The sequence below is a fragment of the Stegodyphus dumicola genome, chromosome 7 (assembly GCF_044657685.1).
Source record: "Stegodyphus dumicola isolate Sdum_Otavi_A_Nest chromosome 7, ASM4465768v1".
Taxonomy (NCBI): Eukaryota; Metazoa; Arthropoda; class Arachnida; order Araneae; family Eresidae; genus Stegodyphus; species Stegodyphus dumicola.
Genome location: NC_140774.1, coordinates 63,567,860 through 63,588,251, shown reverse-complemented (window position 1 = coordinate 63,588,251; position 20,392 = coordinate 63,567,860). Strand labels below are relative to the sequence as shown.

Genomic DNA, 20,392 nt, shown 5'->3' with positions numbered 1-20,392 from the left:
CTAAACCCTGAAGACAATATGGAAGCAGAGGAAGGTGAATTTATTACACCCAACAAAAAAGCAGGACACATTCCCCCTATAGTCTTAGCAGACTTCACGGGGGATTGGGATAAAATTAAAAAGATTTTGAAGAGCAATTAAATATAAAAAAATATCGTGGAAACCTAAGTGGAGGTACACTGACCATAAGAGTTTATGACTCAGACCACTACCGCACAGTTACTGAATACCTAACTAAACTACTTATTCCTTTTCATACTTATAAACTCAACAGTCAAAAGCCTATCAAGGCAATAATTAAAAAACTTCCAAAAACAGCTAATATGGAACTAATCAAAAACGAAATTGCCCAAGAAGGTATCCCAATTCAAAAAATTCGACAAGTAATTCACATTATTGAAGGAAAGAAAGTTCATCTTCCTGTTTTTATAGCAGAATGTACTAGAAATAAAGAAGGTAAAAGAATATATGAACTAAAGAAACTCAGAGGTCTGGATGTCTTCATCGAGCCTTTTAAAGCTCGCCCTGGACCCGTGCAGTGCCATAAGTGCCAAAGGTACGGGCACACACGGGACAAATGTCACTATAAACCTCGCTGTTTAAAATGTGCAGAGCCTCATGAAACATTCACTTGTAAACAAACAAAAAAATGACAACAAACTCCCTGTCTGTGCCCTCTGTGGGCAAAATCACGTTTCTTCCTTCAAAGGTTGCAGTAAACATCCTTATAATGTTCAGAAGCAAATCGAAGAATCTAAAGCTTTCAAAGAAGAAAAGAAAAAAGAACAATTTAAATTTAACAAAAAGGATTTTCCTTCACTCCCTGAGAACAAACCAAAAAATGCATGGAATACTTCCAAGGAAAATGAAAACACTAGTAAAACAGAAGACACAAACTCAAACCCACTTGGCTTTTTTGACTGGATAAAAATCCAATTCACTCAAGTTAAAGAATTCTTCCAGAAATTTAAAACAGCAAAAACAATATTAGACAAACTAGAGGTCGGTATGGCGGCCTTCGAATATTTCTCAAATCTAAACTATGAATTTTAATCAAACTCATAGTCAAATAAATTTTATCTCAGCTACAAATAGCTTCTTAAAGATTTGTTACTATAATGCAAACGGCATCAGATACCAACAAGTGGAAATTTCAAATTTTCTTACTAGACATAACATTGATGTTATGCTAGTAAATGAAACCCATCTCCGCTCTTGCGACAAATTTAAAATACAAGGCTACCGCATCTACAGAAAAGACAGAAGACATAATAGAGGGGGAGGAAACGCAATTCTCATTAAAAACCATATCAAAACAGCCAAATACGATTTAAATCCCGCTTGTACTATAGAAAATGCTGCAGTACTTATCTATAGTGGTTTTAGAGAACCTTTTCTTTTTATCTCCGTCTACAATCCCCCCTCCAGCACTCTTGATCTCAATAATCTGAAACTACTTACTGAAAATAACTACCCCACTTTAATAGCAGGTGATTTAAATGCTAAACATTCCTCTTGGAACTGTAGAGTCACAAATAGAAATGGAGAAAATTTAAGCAACTTCATCCACAATAGTAACATCAATCTCATTGCTCCCAATCACCCAACGCACTATACGCACAACGGACTAGGGGATATTTTAGATATAGTTTTGATGAAAAACCTTCCTAATATTCCTAATCTTGATGTTCTCCCAGAACTTTCGTCTGACCATCTCCCTATAGTCTTCAACTTCTATGGATTTTATCCCCCTCTCCCTAAAGCTCATACAAAAGTTAATTGGTATATGGTTACCGAACAGCTAAATTCTGTTAACAGCAGAGCCACACTTCGTTGTGACTGCGATATTGAGCTGGAAATCACCAGATTAAACTCCAAAATTTAAAACGCTATCAATAATGCTACCTATACAGTCAAGAATAAAAATCCCTATGACATCCCAGAAGAAATTAAATCCCTTATACAAGAAAGAAATAGACTTCGAAAAAGATGGCATATTACTCACAATCCTACTGAAAAACGTCATATTAATTATTTAAACAGAAAAATAAAAGAAGACATCGCAACCCATCGATCAAATTCGTGGGATAATTTCCTAGAAAACATGGATCTTTACCCAAACTCTGTTTGGAAAGTAGCTAAATCACCCAATCAAATTCACCCCCTGTATCACATGGGCAAAATTCACCACTCCGAAGACTCCATAGCTGAAATTCATGCAAAAGAATTAGAAAACATTTTTAAACAACATGAAAATAAAAATTCTGATCACGAAAAAGATATTAATTACTCTGTCAATAGCATCCTCAACAGTCCCAGCATTAATTTTTTTATGCCTGCATCTCCAAACGAAGTTCAGCAAATTATTAAAAAATTAAAGAAGCGCAAAGCTAAAGGATATGACATGATTTCTAATGAAGCGTTGCAAGCTTTACCTAGAAGATGCATAGTCTTAATTACAAATATTTTTAATGCTTGTATTAGACTCAGCTACTTTCCATCGCAGTGGAAACATTCGATCATTGTTACGATCCCGAAACCAGGAAAAGATCCAAAGCTAGCAAAAAATTACAGACCCATCAGTCTTCTGCCAGCGCTTGGAAAAGTTTTCGAACGAGTACTTAGTGCTCGGCTCACCAATCATCTAGAACGCCTTAATCTAATAGACAAGAATCAATTTGGATTCCGCAAAGGCCACAATACCACACATCAAATATTAAATTTAGTTGAATTTATTGCCCAAGAATTTACAAAAAAGAACGGAGTAGCGGCATGCTTCCTCGATTTCGAAAAAGCTTTCGATCGAGTGTGGCATGCTGGCTTACTTCATAAGCTATCTAACTTCCTTTTACCAAACAACTTTATTAAGCTTATGCATTCTTATTTTAAACATCGTACTTTTCAAGTGCGCTGTGGTGAAGCAATCTCTTCAAAAAAAGTTATTTACAGTGGAGTAGCTCAAGGCAGTGTTTTAGGACCGAAGCTTTTTACAATATTCATAAATGATATGCCTCTACCTTTTCATTCTAATATACTCAAATATGCTGACGACACAGTCATCCTCACCAGTTCACGAAGTCCAAATAATGCTTTAGAGAAACTTCAGCTCCAAGTCAACATTATTAACAAATTTTGTCAAGACTGGAAAATCAAACTAAATACTGATAAATGCTGCGTAGTTCTCTTTCGCAGATACAGAAAAAATATCCCAGTGAATATAAATATCCGACTCAATAACCAAGATATTCCTGTTGCCAACTCCTATAAATATTTAGGTGTCTATATTGACAAAACCCTAAATTTCAAAGATCATATTCAATATGTTACAAATAAGGCTAATGCTGCTTTCATTGCTCTCTACTCATTAATTGGAAGAAACTCTAAGTTAAACCTCCGTACCAAGAAAAATATCTACATCTCACTTATTCGACCAATAATCCTTTATGCAGTTCCAGCCTGGGCTACTGCCCGAAAAATAGACAGACAAAAATTAAATGTACTTCAAAACAAAATCTTACGTAGCATAGTAAACGCACCCTGGTTCGTGCGAAATTCTCAAATTCACAAAGACCTGTATATCAATCCAATTCACGACCAAATCCTAATTTCTGCACACAACTTCTTTGAAGATATGAGAAATTCTCCCTATGAAGCTATTAAATCGCTTACAGACTATGACCCTACTATTGAGAACGTAGTGAAAAGACATCGAACGATCCACCACAATTCTAAGTGGTGGTAGTGTATATAATGTATAAAAAAAAAAAAAAAAAATTACTATTCCTTTGCAGTTACTATTCAAGAAAGATGAACTTTGCTAAACTAGGACTTTATTTTTCATCGATGAATTCTTCGTTTTACTACTTATTTAACCAAGATTTTTACTTTTTATTTTTACTATTTCGTATCGTGTGTTTTAAAATCAAAGTTCGTGGTAACACCAAGTGCTTACTCTCACTCAGCCCTAGTGAGCTACATGACCTCATTTTCGCCTTTTACAGTTTCCTATTCATTTAATGCTTATATCGCAAGTTTAGAAGATTTTCAAGTGTTTCAAAAGACATTAGACTCTTAAATTCACAAATAGATGTTGCTTTTACTATGTTCGAACTTTATTTATTGCCAAAAACTACAAAAACTTCATTTTTCGAACTCTGACTCCTCGACCAATCTAAATACCGGACGCTGATCACGTGTTCCTGCTCTTCTTGACTCACGCAGAAGCTTAGACTTTCATTTCGCTTCTCGCCACCATTTTCGTATATAATCACCCATGCTATGCCATGATATGCAATTTAGGAAAACTTATTTTATGAGTTCTCTCATTTATTGATCTCACCTTCGGGCGCGGTGTATTTTAAATACACCTCTTAAATTTTTAACTTTATGGCCTATGGTAAAATGATAATATACTGGTAAGAGCTCCTAGTAGCTAAAGCCAGCAGTAAAGATATGATCCAAATCCAATCCAAGCGACATCTACACCAGTATCTTTAATGCAGCACTGACTAACTGTTATTTTCCTACCGCATGGAAAACTGCAAAAATTGTCATGATCCCAAAGCCGGGAAAAAAATCACACCCAGACCGATGGTTACAGGCCAATTAGCCTCCTGCCGGTCCTCAGTAAAATTTTCGAGCGCATCATACTCTCCAGAATCCAACACCACCTGGATGCACTTCCTCCGGAGCAATTCGGATTTAGAAGAAATCTCTCTACTACTAAACAACTGGTACGCATTATCGAATTCGCAGGCTCGGCTCTGCATAACAGACAAAATGTGGCTATCCTCATGTTGGACGTGGCGAAAGCCTTCGACCGCGTCTGGCATGAGGGATTAATTATCAAATTAATGAGCTACAACTTTGAATCCGTACTACTTCGCATCCTTCACTCGTTCATCACTGAGAGGAACTTTAAAGTCTGTGTCAACGATGCTCTCTCCACTGAAAGGAAAATTAAAAGCGGCATCCCTCAAGGCAGTGTTTTGGGGCCTGTAATGTATATTTTCTACGCTGCTGATTTTCCCAAAATTAGCTCTACCAACTCCATCCTTGCCTGCTATGCCGACGACACGGCTATTGCCGTGAAATCAGCTAACCTCAACCACGCCATCAAAGTCCTACAGAACTTCACCCCATCCATCGAAAACTGGCGTAGCAAATGGAAGATCAAAATTAATGCAAATAAATCACAACTATTGCTCATCAGAAGAAGAAAACGAAACCGCCCTGTAAATAACAACCTTTTCCTGTTTAATGAAATTGTTCCCATAGTTCGCCAGGCCAAATACCTCGGGGTCACTATTAATGATAAGCTTACCTGGACACCGCACATTAACAATGTCAGGAATCAAGCCCTGAAAGTCATTAATTGTCTCCTACCCATCTTAGGAAAATACTCCAATCTTGATCTACGCAAGAAACGACTTATCTACTTGACTGCTGTGAGACCCATCCTCACATATTCATCTCCTGCATGGACTGCGGCAAAACCTGCCGACATTAAATAACTGCAAATTGTGCAAAATAAATTCTTGAGAATCGCTACAAACGCCCCTTACTATGTGAGGAACTCTGTGTTGCATAGTGATCTACGTATTGACACCTTAAAAGATTTCCTGCACAAGAGCAACGAAAACTTTTTTCAAAAAGCATTTAACTGCAGTCAGTTAAAACTTTTTTCAAACCTTAAACTATGAAATCCTTGCAGAAGACCAATTTCTACGTCCGTTTGCTGCATTTTCATTAAATGCCGACGATAATCATCCTACTTAATCTCCCAAAACCAAGCAGCATCCTTCGAAGCCACAGTTCGGGAGGGTGGCCCCTCACGTAACCTAGGACTTAGAAAATTTCTATCTCTTCTTTGGATCACTCAGTGCTACTGAAATGACTGCACATATCTGTACATATTTTACTGATTCTTTTACTTTATAACCTTATTTTTATTCTATCCAATGTGTATATATTCCTCAATAAGCTATTTACAACTGCATATTTTCTGTCAACTGAGCACTACTGAGACTGATGAACTCTGTGCTATGCCACGCCCAGTGCTCATAAATTCTGGACTTTGCAGCAATTTCACGAACTGTTAGTGAAAAACTCTTGTGAAATCCATTGACTGGAACTCTTGCCCTTCAGAGAAAAATATGTTTTCATTATTTGAATGACAAATATTTAAAAAAAAAAAAAAAGAAAAAGTTTTCTTAGCTATCACATGACATGGCTCCACTTTTGACTTTCTACGCTAACATTGTATATTTGTAAATACTCATATTTAACCAAGATTCAATTATGGAACTTCATTCTGAATAATTTTATTTTATTTTTGACTTTCATCATTTCAACTTTTTTGCATATTTGTATCTGATTTGTATTTTACACCACCCCACGATGTTACACTCTTTAGTGGCAAAGTTCTACACTTTCCCTTATTTTCACATCTTGTCTCTGCGACACCTTTGTTCTGTTTTTAGTACTTCCAGGAACCCTTATTAAACGACAACTGGCAAAAAGCCTGCAATCCACGCAGGCTAAGTCCAGTATAACAGCGGAAAATGGAATGGAATGGCGACATCTACCCACCATCCAAAAGGGCTAGACACGCCCTCTCAACATCAGTTCCAGCCCCCGCGCCACGAAGGAAGGACGTCTCTTCAGCGAGCTGCCATATAATTGCTTTATAGATCTTCTAGCAAAGTTATCAATCTGTTCAAATAGAATCACATCTCCCGCAGATTTTAAAATCTGCCTATGAATATTTTCATCGCGTCCCCTTTTTATTATTTGCACTATCCTACACAAGCCACATGCCAATGAGCCTATTAATCGTAAACTCTTTCCTATCCGCTTTTTGCTTTAGTGTTTGTATTGTGTATAAAAAAATTATAAAAACCAAAAAAATTTTAAAATATAAAATACAAAAAAATTATAAAAACCTAAAAACTTATAAAAAGATTATGATACTTAAGTTTTTACTATCTTATCTCTATCCCTAAGCTTTCTCGAGCCTGTGGCTCCCTCTATTGAGCATCAAGTAAATCACTTATGCCAAATTTTTCCTATTTCTGCTCACTTTTAGTAATTCTGATGTGGAGGTAAATGGTTTTGAACCAATGGCACTCCGAAATTTTCAAATCATTGGCATTGGCTCAGCTCTTCTAGTTCCTGGTTTCCCGGCTGGTGTGTGAGCGGTTTCCAGCCCCTTCAAGGGATGCATGCAGTCCGGTGAAAGGATGCCTTGATTCCAGTTTGCGAGATGATGGTTCCAGATTGAAGTTCTTCAGTTCCAGGGGCTATCCTGTGAGTGACTGCCGTGGGCGGCGTCCATGTTTCTTCAAGGAGGGCGGAATTAAAAATACGTGAGCGGCGACGATTCCTTGTGCAAACGGCGTTAGGCCGGTTTTAAGTGTTTTCACATTTAAATTTTTCAAGTGTTTTCTTGACCACTGATTATGGACTTATTGAATGGGTAGCCAGTTTTATTTTTAGGCTGCATAGTCACTATTTAGGACATTTTCATTTTTTGTTTTTGTTTGTATAGAATGCCAGTGTTTTGGAGTACAGGTAAAAATATTTGATGAATGATGATTATGTTGTGTTTTTCCTAATACTCTAATATTGTTGACATTTATTTTATGTGTTTTATTTTTTATTATATTGTTAATAAATTTGGTTAAGTTCAAAAATCTTTTATTGTCTTCAGTGTCTGCACAACATAACTCAGGGAGCTTTCATTGCTACCACTGCTAAATGTTTAATTTCTTTAAACTTTAAACTTTGCTTTAGCATCATTTTGGTTATGGGCCCAGCAGCTCCTGAGTTATTTTAGTGCAGACTTTTGAAGTTTAAAGTTAATTTAGGACTTAAGAGATTGGGGGGCGATTTTTGTTAAAATTCAAATATGGCTACTGTTAGTGTCATGCATAATATTGCTAAACTTAATGCATGTAATTATTTTACATGGTTCAAAGATATGAAGTTTGTCTTGAATGAAAAAAATGCATGGCTTTTCGTCAAAGGTATTGAGAAATGTCCTGATTTAGACGATGTTAAGGGTATTGCAAAAGAAATTATTGCCGACTATCAAAATAGAAGTCGATTGGCATTATCGTTAATTTATATGAATGTAAGCCCTGAATATAGAAATTTGATATGTGAAATTGATGACCCGGTAGTGGCATGGAACACGCTTGCCGGAAGCACTTCCGGAGAGAACCCGGTGAACCCGGCCATCCAGGAAGTAGATTACGTTTCCGTCTGTGTCCGCTAGGGGCGGGGCTAGCGCGGCCATCTTGGGGTCAGAGCGTTGCGCAGCTCAGTCTGCATCTAGCCGTGCTAGTGAGAGTTTCGTGCTGTGCTCCGTTCAGATACTGTGACGGTTTGAAATGTCTGCGTTAATTGAAAATCCCGCGAGGTGCGCTCAGTAATAAGGTTTCTGACTGCAAAAAACTGTAAACCGATAGAAATCTATCGGCAGCTTCGTGAAGTGTATGGGGACAACATTATCACTGAAGGTGGAGTGCGTCAGTGGGTCATAAGATTTCAAAATGGCCGAACCAATGTTCACGACGAAGATCGAAGTGGGAGACCCAGCATAGTGACCGCCGAACTTCTCGAAAAAGTCGATGCTAAAGTCCGTGAAAATCGAAATTTCACAATAACGGAACTTTCTTTGAGTTTTCCACAAATTTCGCGAAGTTTGTTGCACGAAATCATCAGCGAAAAGCTTGGTTACCACAAGTTTTGTGCAAGATGGAAGGCAAGAAGAGGTAACGAAGTGGTTGAAGGCGCAGGCGGCCGAATTTTTCGACGAAGGAATTTCCAAGCTCGTACATCGCTACGATAAATGCCTTAATTTGTATGGTGACTATGTAGAAAAGTAGTATTTGAGTGTGGCTTTCATCTGTATATAATAAAATTTGTTTCCTATACTTTGTTTATTTTTTTATTCCAAAACGTAATCTACTTTCTGGATAGCCCTCGTAGTTAAAATCTGGTAACCCAGCGGATTCAACCTATTCGCTTGTTGCAACCATTCATCTTGCGTCCATTTTGTTTCGTTATCACTGTGGTTCTTCGCATTTGCAGATTTCTATTATTCTTGTTTTATTTATTACTTTTTTTCTTAATTTTTTAACAACGAATAGATAGAAATATTTTCGTAGATCCCGGTTCTCGGTTCTGGATGAAAGAAAATAAAGGGGGAGGGGTGAATGCTAATTTGTAACACGGCTGTTCACGTTGTATTCTTAATTATTAACAGCTGTACGCACGCAGAACCATGAGGTTTCGAAACGCTCAAATAATTCGTTTTCGTACTCCGCAAAAATGTGCATTTTAAATAATTAAGTAATGCTTTTATTTTTATTATTATTGTTTATTGTCAACTAAAATTATAATAATAAATCAATTTTTATGGCGTAAAATTGTAACAATATATTGTTAATGCTTTTCTTACAATAACCTTTCAGAGGATGGCAGGTGTGACATAAATAGATTATTAAATTTTAATAATAAATACTATTTATTACTGATTATCTGTGACAGAATAGTTTGATGTATTCCCATGGTCATCCAAATTAGCAAACCACTGCTGGTGTAAGGAATATAGTTCAAATGACTCTTGAAAAGTAATGAAATGTGTAATGTTCAAGTTTTATTAACAATGCTACTGAAGAAAATTTGATTACTGTTGAAGGTTATTAGTGTTGTGAAATAAATTATGAAAAGGATGGGTATTTGATTCAATGTAAATTGCTTTAACCTGCATGCAAGTAACTTAAAAAAAAAATTTTTTTTTAAATTACTGAAAACTGTTAATCAGAGTTCATACACATTTCTGCACACAGAAATTAAGGACCATTAATGAAAAAAAATTCAAGACCTATGAGTAAACGCGAACTGAATAAATTCAATTAAAAATATTAGCGATGCCTGCATTTCACATTTGTAATACCATCCTAAAAATAAAATAGATCCATAAGTAGTATGTATTATTACTAAACATGAATTAACATAATTATTAATAAGTTTGAAAATGAAATAAACTTTAAGTAATTGATCAAGTAGCATTAAATATTTTACACTTATAATAGTTGGGCATATTTGAAAGAACTGACATTTACATTTTACTAACTTTATGTAACTTTTTTTTATGTCTCATAATGTCACATACTTGGTCAGGCTAGCGGTTTAGTAAGTAGCAGGTTGATTTTATGTCAAATGGCATAGGTTAAAATGAGAAGAATCATAATCAGCATAATTCATAACAAAAGTTAATAATTTAATAATTAATTTCTGTTTAAATTTAATACCAATTTATTTCCGTATATCACGTTTAACCTGTTAGTTTTATATCTACATGCTTATTATCTATGAATTTTTACTACCATATGCTTAATATATTGTTTAGTCTGCTAACCAGAATTTACATGCACTAAAAACCACGTTTACAAAGTATCACGTTTATGGCTCGCCTCAGCGTCGATGAAATGCGAGCTTGGCGAATAAAAATGGAACGGCGCCAACGGGTTCGCTCCCGAAGCGCCAACGGGTTCTCTGCGGATGAAAACCCCGCTTGCCAAATATTTCCAGCCAGATTATAGGTCAAGACATATGTCCCTGTTTTCAGAGTTCTTAAATTGCAAAATCAAGCCAAATGAAAGTATTAGTTTTTTTCTTCTAGATTAAAACGCGTAACTGAACAGTTAGCTGATATTAATCAGGCTGTAAGAGACTTATATATATGTTTCCAGTTTCTTAGGTTTCTTCCAGATAAATTTGATCAAGTAGTTCAGAATATTTTGAGGTGGCCAGATGAAAAGTTCATTTTTAAAAATGTTGAACTTGAAATTCTAGCAGAGGAAACACGTCTTAATTTAAGAGTGATAGATAGGAAAAACTCCAATAAGATTATAGAAGTACAAAGTACTCACTGTGAACCCAAACTTAAGCAGATTAAAGGGCTCAAGTGTTATAAATGTGGCCGTCCAGGTCATATTCAAAAATACTGTAGAATGAGAGGTAATTTTTCCAGATCACCCTCACCTGCTTCTTCTGTTTCCTCAGCTGTATCTAGTAGTAATAAAACATCTTCTAAGTGTAAAAATAAACCCAAGTTGAGTAAAAGTAATAATTCCCATGCACAGTCCCATTTTATAGCTCAAGCCAATGTTAACAATTTGGAAGAAACTGATGATAGTTGGATCTTTAATACGGCTGCATCTCATCATTTTTGTAAAAATCGTGAATTGTTTGATATTTTTTCTCCTGTGAAAAATGAGAATATGCTAGTAGCTATTGATGGGGTAACTTTTCCAATTCATGGGAAGGGTACTGTTAAAATGAAATTTGGGGATACGGTTATTTTGCTTAAAGATGTGTTATATTCACCTGAACTGAGACGAAATTTAATATCTGGACCTAGGGTGGATATCATTGGAGCGAGATTTTATGGTAAAAATGGGCAAATTAAAGTTACTGATGATGAGAATTCAACTTTGTACAAGGCTAAGTTGATAGGAAGTAACTATCATGTGTTCCCGAAAATAATCAAAAAGGGGGGCAAATCTGTAAAATTTGAGGCATCCACAGTTCAGCATAATAATAGTGAATTATGGCATGGTCGGTTTGGTCATATAAATTATGATACTATTGTCAGGACTAGTAAGAGACATTCAGTTCGAGGTCTTCCTGTGTTAAAGCACTCACCTAATTTGTTTTGTGAACATTGTCAAATCAATAAGCAAAGACGAATCTCTTATAGACCTTTAGAAGGTATTCAAGTAAAGAGACCGCTTGAAAGGGTTTTCTCTGATGTATGGGGACCTATTAACATTCCAGGTAGGAATGGTGAACGTTATTTTGTTTCCTTTGTTGACGAATATTCTCATTACGTGGTAGTGTACCCATTGTGGAGAAAAGTCAGGTGTTTGAAGTATTTGAAAGGCATATAGCACGTGCGGAAAGATCTTTGAACCTTAAGTTGAAATACTTTAGGACTGACAATGGGCGAGAATATGATAATGATCAATTCAGGTCATATTGTAATAAAAATGGTGTAAAGCACGAATTTACAGATGTATATACTCCAGAACAGAATGGAGTTTGTGAGAGATTTAATCAAACAGCTCTCAATAATGTGCGTGCAATCTTACATGATAGTGGAATGAGTTCCGAATTTTGGTCAGATGCAGTAATGTATTTTGCATATTCATTTAATAGAATCTGTCATAAGGGCCAAGATAGAACCCCATTCGAATTGTACACTAAGCGGAAACCATCAGTACGTCATCTTAAGGCATTTGGAACAATTGCCTATGTAGGAATTCCAAAGGCTAAAAGAAATTCTAAACTTGATCCAAAGGCAACAAAGGGCCGATTGATTGGGTACAGCGTACGAACAAAAGGGTAGAAGATTTGGTTGGAAAATGAGCAAAAGGTAGTAGAAACCCTAAATGCTACTTTTAAAGAGTCGATTGGAAAGCAGAAAAGTGGCAGTGGAGCTGCACTGGGCACCCTTCCTGACTTGGAATCTGAAGAAAGGGTAGAGTTCCAATCTACTGACACTCCAGTTGGCTATTTTCCTGAAATAGAGGAAAGAACCGATACCAATGTACCTTCTTCTACAATTGGCACTGATACTCAATCTACATTGAGACAGGTAACTTGGCTTCGTAAACCTGTTCCAAGGCCAGACGGCACTCGTACGGATGTGTATTATTTTGAGAGGGGGTCTAATCAAAGACTACGATCACCAAATGATGTAGAAAGGTATTGTACTGAACATAATATTCAGTATGATCCTACCTTGTTTGATTTCAAGGGAAGCAATACTTATAGTGGTGAAATCGACCCAACTGGTACTCCTTCAACGTCGTATACCCGAGATAGCTGACTAGATGTTTCAATTCCAAACACTTATAACCAGGCAATGAAATCCACAGAAAAGCTTAAATGGATAGAGGCAATGGAAGAGGGAATGGCCAACATGCGAAAGCATAAGGTATGGCATCTTGTTCCACTTCCTAAAGACAAGACTCCACTAGGTTGCAGGTGGATTTTCAACATTAAACGTGACGAATTTGGAAACATTGTTCGTTTTAAAGCTCGTTTAGTGGCTCAGGGTTATCGGCAAATTAAATACGATACCTATGATGAAACCTACTCTCCTGTAGTCAACTTTTCAGTAATAAGGCTCTTTTTCTCCCTTTTAGTTGCACACCTTGGATGGGCAAATATACAATGTGACGTGAAAAGTGCCTATCTCTACGCTCCTTTATCAGAGGAAATTTACATGTCCCAACCTCAGGGTTTTGTAGAACGAGATAAAGAAACTTTTGTGTGTCGCTTAGATAAAGCCTTGTATGGTTTGCATCAGAGTGGCCGATTATGGTACTACGAGTTGGATAGAACACTATGTAACCTAGGGTTTATCAAGTTTGAGTGGTGTAATTGTGTCTATCGTTTTAAAGATTTTGTCATTCTGTTGGTTTATGTTGATGATATAGTTGTGTTTGGGAAAAGTGAAGTTCAGGCCAAAAGGATATTAAAAGTCCTGAGTTCACATTTTGATTTGAAAATTTTAGGTAAAACAAGAAAGCTTCTGGGTGTGGAATTTGAATATGAGAAAAATAGTGTTTTAATTCATCAGCAATTATATATAGAAGACATAGTTAATGGATTTAAGTCTTTTAAAATACAAATTACTTCCCTTCCAATAGTTAAAGGTGTGAAATACTCAAAGTCCCAGTACACAAGAAGAAACGACTGAAATGATGAATTATCCTTATAGAAATGTTTTGGGATGTCTATCGTTTCTTTGCAATCGTACTCGTCCGGATATAGCTTATGCTGTTAATATATTTTCTCAGTTCCAAAGCAATCCTGGTAAGTTTCACTGGGAAGGATTACTTAAACTTTTAGGGTACGTTTCCAATACCAGACAGCACAAACTCAAGCTGGTATGCAAGGAACTGAAGCTCAATATATATTCAGATTCGGATTTTGCTTCAAGCAGGGATGATATGGTGTCTATTGGTGGACAAATAGCTTTGTTGGGAGAATCACCTGTATCTTGGCGTACATTTAAAGAAAGGGGAGTGAGTTTATCTACTATGGAGGCTGAATTTATCTCCATGACTGAATCAGCAAAAGAATTAGTTTGGTTTAAAAACATTTTGGATGAATGCATTCAGTTTAAAATTGCAAGTAACTATGTTTCGAGGCCAATATTGTTTGCTGATAACATGGCTGCTATATGTTTTACAAAATCACCCATTGAAAACTCAAGGACAAAACATATAGATGTGAAACTATTTTTCATTCGTGATCTATTGAACAGGGAAATTTTTGATTTAAAATATGTCCCAAGTAAAGATAATCTGGCTGATCCCATGACAAAACCGCTGACTAAGCATAACCTGGTAAAATTTTGTGGAACAATTTTCCTATGAAATTTGTTTTTGTGTGTATTTAAATTAAGAGTTTTGTTAATTTGAAAATATGCTATAAGTCATATATGATGGATATTAGGTAAATGTAAAATTGTATAGTGTAGAATGTTGTATGAGTGACCAGGGCCCTGGGTAAATGTATTGAGCATATGATCATATATATAACTTTCTATTGTTTTGTAACATGTTGGACTTTCTTGCTACGGTAAAAATTTTTTGAATAATGGGATAAGATTTTCCCAAAGAAAAATTTTCTTAAAAATTTCTGAATGAAATTGTGATATTCATTTATTCTTGTTTTGAATTTTGTAAAGATACTGGCATTCGGTTTTTATTTCAGGTCGGAGACGATGATGTGGGGGGCATTTGTTGGAAAATATAGCTTATTTTTAAACCTTTTACTGCATCATCTCTCCTCCTTGAAATGTTTATTTAGTTTAGTCCTTATTTTTAATGTAATATAGTAGTTACTTCTACTTCTTTTCTTGCTGCCACTGTTTGCATTGAAAACGGACTGTTTCAACCTAATTGAGATGCAAAAACAAACATGATGCTACGTCATCTGAAAAGCCGATTCGTGCCGATAGCTGATTGGTTGCCGTGAGATGACGTCATTCCTACTTCTGCTATAAGTATCTCGCGTCGCTCTGGCCCAGCTCTTCTAGTTCCTGGTTTCCCGGCTGGTGTGTGAGCGGTTTCCAGCCCCTTCAAGGGATGCATGCAGTCCGGTGAAAGGATGCCTTGATTCCAGTTTGCGAGATGATGGTTCCAGATTGAAGTTCTTCAGTTCCAGGGGCTATCCTGTGAGTGACTGCCGTGGGCGGCGTCCATGTTTCTTCAAGGAGGGCGGAATTAAAAATACGTGAGCGGCGACGATTCCTTGTGCAAACGGTGTTAGGCCGGTTTTAAGTGTTTTCACATTTAAATTTTTCAGGTGTTTTCTTGACCATTGATTATGGACTTATTGAATGGGTAGCCAGTTTTATTTTTAGGCTGCATAGTCACTATTTAGGACATTTTCATTTTTTTGTTTTTGTTTGTATAGAATGCCAGTGTTTTGGAGTACAGGTAAAAATATTTGATGAATGATGATTATGTTGTGTTTTTCCTAATACTCTAAATTGTTGGCATTTATTTTATGTATTTTATTTTTTATTATATTGTTAATAAATTTGGTTAAGTTCAAAAATCTTTTATTGTCTTCAATGTCTGCACAACATAACTCAGGGAGCTTTCATTGCTACCACTGCTAAATGTTTAATTTCTTTAAACTTTAAACTTTGCTTTAGCATCAAGTACATTTATACCTTATTTCATTAACTACAGTTACAGTATAAAATGCCATATTGAGTTATAACATTCAGAGTCTTCTCGGCTATTTACTATATTATATCAGATAGATTAAAGATCTTATGGTTTGCAACATTTACAGGATTGTGATAGCATGATGTAACAAAATGAAGCATCTAAAAAAATTAGAAAGACCAAGAATAAATGTTCATAATGTCTCCTTCCACACTTAAAAAAAAAAAAAAAAAATTCTGCAAATTTCATGTTGCAAGAACGCTAGTTTGGGATACATTTCAGCTACCTGAAAAATCAGATAGCAAGTTCCACTCCCCCTTGTTGTATGTGTTATTCAAATAAACTAGTTCATATACCATAATGCAGGAACTGACATTTCCTGAGAAAAAATTAATTTAATTCTTTTGAAGAAAGTACTAAAATCAAAATGATCAAAATTCTATGCGAAGGTAGCCTCATCCTCCCCTCATTGTACAAAATTATTTCATATACTGTGCATGGGCATTTGATATTAATTTAAGCCCCTGATACCACATTAGTTCATGAAGTATTTCTTAACAGCTCATACATAATTCCTTTAAATTCACAGTTTAGACATTCACACTTATTCTATGCATGGGAAAACAAAACTTCAGATTAAAATATACAGTCAAAAGTCATTAATCCGGACTCGTCGAGACTTCGGCGATTCCGGGTTATAGATCAACAGTTTAAATCTGGTAAGATGGCATGCAGAAATTATAAAATTAAAAATATGAAACTGTAATTTATGAAATAAAGAACAATTATGATCTAAAGGGTATCAAAATTTCAAAAAAAAAAAAAAAAAAAACTTAAACTTAATATTTATTTGTTTACTTTACTTTCTTCGCTATCGGAGCGAATTATAATGAATTTGATTTAAATCATACCAAAGACGGAGTACATCAAGATGAAATACTACATTTAGTAAGGAATTATAAGCCAAATAAAATAAAAACATCTGTCCTGAAGATAAGGATAGTGCTGACAGATCAACTTCCAATTCATTGCGCGCCGCACCGTCCACTCCCGCCGCAGAGCAGTGTGAAATTGATAAACAGATTTCAGTATGGTTAGATAAACAATGGATATGCCTTTATCCATTTTTTTGCAGCAATTCCACTTTTTGTTTAATGGACTTCGAAACATACTTTCGCTTTGTAGATCCTTTACATATTAGTAAATATATATCAGAAATTCTATTTGACATAATTGAAAGTTCAAGCTTACTTTTATAAAATTGCTCTAACAGTCTGCAAAAAAATAATAAGCCGGATCCAATTCGAAGATTAACGAACAACGCGATCTGCAACATTAACTGAATTAGATAATTTTAGTTTAGCTTATACCGTCCGGTATACATTAAACACGCATGCGTAAACGTATTTTGGGCATGCGCACACGCATATTCGCAGCTGTAAAGGTCTTATGCGCATGCGTCAACGCGCAGAAAGTTTGTAGCTTTGAGATCCGGATTATGGGTGTCCGAATTAATGACTTTTGACTGTATATGTATATATATATATTTAAGAATGTAGCAATGGGCAGGAACAGACGCATCCATTAGCATACAGCACCAAAAAATTCAAAAATTCATTTACTGTGCTTCATGTGAGAAATAGAAAAATTGAAAATAATGAAGTGGCTTATATACTAAAATATAATATTTTATCAAAATAATTTTGTTAATGCTGAATTTAGCTTCTTATTAAGTGCTTACAATAGCTGAACTTACTGGCCACAGTGCACATTTTTATAAAAAAATATTAATATCAATATATAAATAAATATTACCTAAAATTTAAAAATATCAATGCTACAATTTATCACTACATGAAAATAAATAGATATAATTTATATTATTACCATATGATCCCATTTCTATTCCATCCAGATTTAACCATGGGAATTTTGATTTTAATTGTTTTGGACGTAGAAGTTCTACTTTGGCTCCCAGTTCTCTATAACCAAAAAATCCCTAGTTAGTAATATAAGGATTTATAATAAATAGCACATCAATTCAGAGACATGCTGAGAGTAAAGTGAAAAAGGCACTTTCACAAAGTAAAAAAATTAGAAGAGATATAAAAAAAAAATGTGATAAATTCAGTATTACGCTGAAGTGCTATATAAATATTTAGTGAGCACAATTTTAACATTTAACTGAAGTGTTAAAATTCATTTGTACAGATTAATAAAATAAGTAATAAATATTAAAATACAGAAAAACATATTAAATATATTCTATAAATTTAAATAAAATGCATACAGAATATACATAGCCAGCAGTGTATCTTGGGTAAAAGACTTTAGAGCTCTTTCCAATCAATTTATACTTTTAAAAATTAAAAAGTATGCAACTGTTACAAACTTAAAAATATTCTTCCAAAATTACTCCTTAATTATATTATACGGTATTTCTCCCGCCTTCTTAGCATGCCTTCATTGTGTGGTGGTCTGCATGCTGGCCGTGTATTCCAGAGGTCCGTGGTTCGATTCCCGGCAAAGGCATTGCAGATTTTTCATCTTTCCTGCTTCCAAAATATCTAATGACTCTACAGTGGCGCCCGAACTAAAAGGGTGTTGGATGATGATTCTCCACACGCAGGATTTGGCGATTGGGTCCCCTAAAAACCTCCGTTGTCCTTTAACAGGGGGAGTATATAAGGTATTTCTCCCACCTTCTTAGCATGCCTTCGTGGTGTGGTGGTCTGCACGCTGGGCATGTATTCCAGAGGTCTGTGGTTCGATTCCCGGTAAAGGCGTTGCATATTTTTCATCTTTCCTGATTCCAAAATACCTAATGACTCTACAATATACTACATGAGTAATTTTGGTATTTGTGTATTAATGCAACCATTATGGTACAAACTGCCAGTTCTTTATTAGGCACCAATCTCTATCAACGATGCATGTAACAATTCTAAATTTTAACAAGTAATGTCATCATTTTCATATGTATTCTTTTTATTTTATTCCAAGTTCTGACTGTTTTTATAGAAAAACCATAGTAATTTTTGTCTTAAACTCAATTTTACGAAATTCATTCATGCAATGTGCCTGCAAGAGAAGAAATTATGGTAAGATTTCTACGGTATTTTGCCACAAAATTGCTAATGGGAACAATTACTTTGTTTCTATTCTTAAAGTGACTGCTATGAAATTTCTACTAAGATAAAAGAAACTCAAGCAATTTATTAGTAAGTTCATTGACAGTTCTGAAAAGATACCTACTGTATTCCCCAGAAAAATATATTAAGTATATTCTATAAATTTAAATAAAATGCATACAGAATATACATAGCCAGCAGTGTATTTTGGGTAAAAGACTTTAGAGCTCCTTCCAATCAATTTACACTTTTAAAAATTAAAAAGTATGCACCTGTTACAAACTTAAAAGTATTCAACCAAAATTACTCATTAATTATATTATAAGGTATTTCTCCCGCCTTCTTAGCATGCCTTCATGGTGTGGTGGTCTGCATGCTGGACAGTTCTGAAAAAATACCTACTGTATTTTGCAGAAAACAGACCTAAGAAGAAAACAAGCTCTAGCATGATTTTTCAGGGTACTACTAATATAAACCCTAGTTAAGATCATCAGCCCAGACGGGTGCTTATTGTTGAAAAACCAAGTGCAGACGCAATACATATGTATACAGTCAAAAGTCGTTAATCTGGACTCTTCGGGACTTCGGCGATTCCGGATTATAGATCATCAGTTTAAATCTGATAAGATGGCATGCAGAAATTATAAAATTAAAATTATAAAACCGTTATTTATGAAATAAAGAACAATTATGATCTAAAGGGTATCAAAATTTACAAAAAGAAAAAGCTTAATATTTATTTGTTTACTTTATTAAACATTTCTTTCAATGTAAGTTGTTTAAATTGCTTCGTTTCATGTGATAATACTTTCTCTTTAATTCTATTAAACAGATATAATTTCTTGTTTATTTACAAAGTTCCGCTGTTCAAGTCCTATGATTGCTGAGTCGAGAATACCGACTAATTTGTAAATCAAAATTTTTTCATTTTCAATAACCTCTGCGTCACTTTCTTCACTATCAGAAGCGAATTTTAATGACGAGGAACTTGATTTAAATCGTATCAAAGATGGAGTACATCGAGATGAAATTTAGTAAGGAATTATAAGCCAAATAAAATAAAAACATCTGCCCTGAAGATAAGGATAGTGCTGACAGATCAACTTCCAATTCATTGCGCGCCACGTCGTTTCCCTCCCCCTGCAGAACAGCGTGAAATTGATAAACATATTTCGGAATGATTAGATAATCAAAGGATATGCCTTTATCCATTTTTTGCAGCAATTCCACTTACTGTTTAATGGACTTCGAAACATACTTTCGCTTTGTAGATCCTTTACATATTAGTAAATATATATCGGAAATTCTATTTGACATAATTGAAAGTTCAAGCTTACTTTTATAAAATTGCTCTAACAGTCTGCAAAAAAATAATAAGCCGGATCCAATTCGAAGATTAAGGAACAACGCAATCTGCAACATTAATTGAATTAAATCATTTTAGCTTAGCTTATACCGTCCGTTATACATTAAACGCGCATGCATAAACGTATT

At 35.1% G+C, this 20,392-nt stretch overlaps 1 protein-coding gene across 3 annotated transcripts in view; it reads right to left on the bottom strand.

The window, feature by feature from the left end:
• LOC118203725 (FAD-dependent oxidoreductase domain-containing protein 1-like) overlaps window positions 1–20,392 on the bottom strand; it is a 97,173-nt gene that overhangs the window by 62,130 nt on the left and 14,651 nt on the right. For all 3 annotated transcript variants that reach the window (XM_085820347.1, XM_085820348.1, XM_085820346.1), the window contains exon 4: window positions 17,655–17,749. In XM_085820347.1, the coding sequence (XP_085676473.1) occupies window positions 17,655–17,749 (95 nt within the window). The remainder of the gene's footprint in view (window positions 1–17,654; window positions 17,750–20,392) is intronic.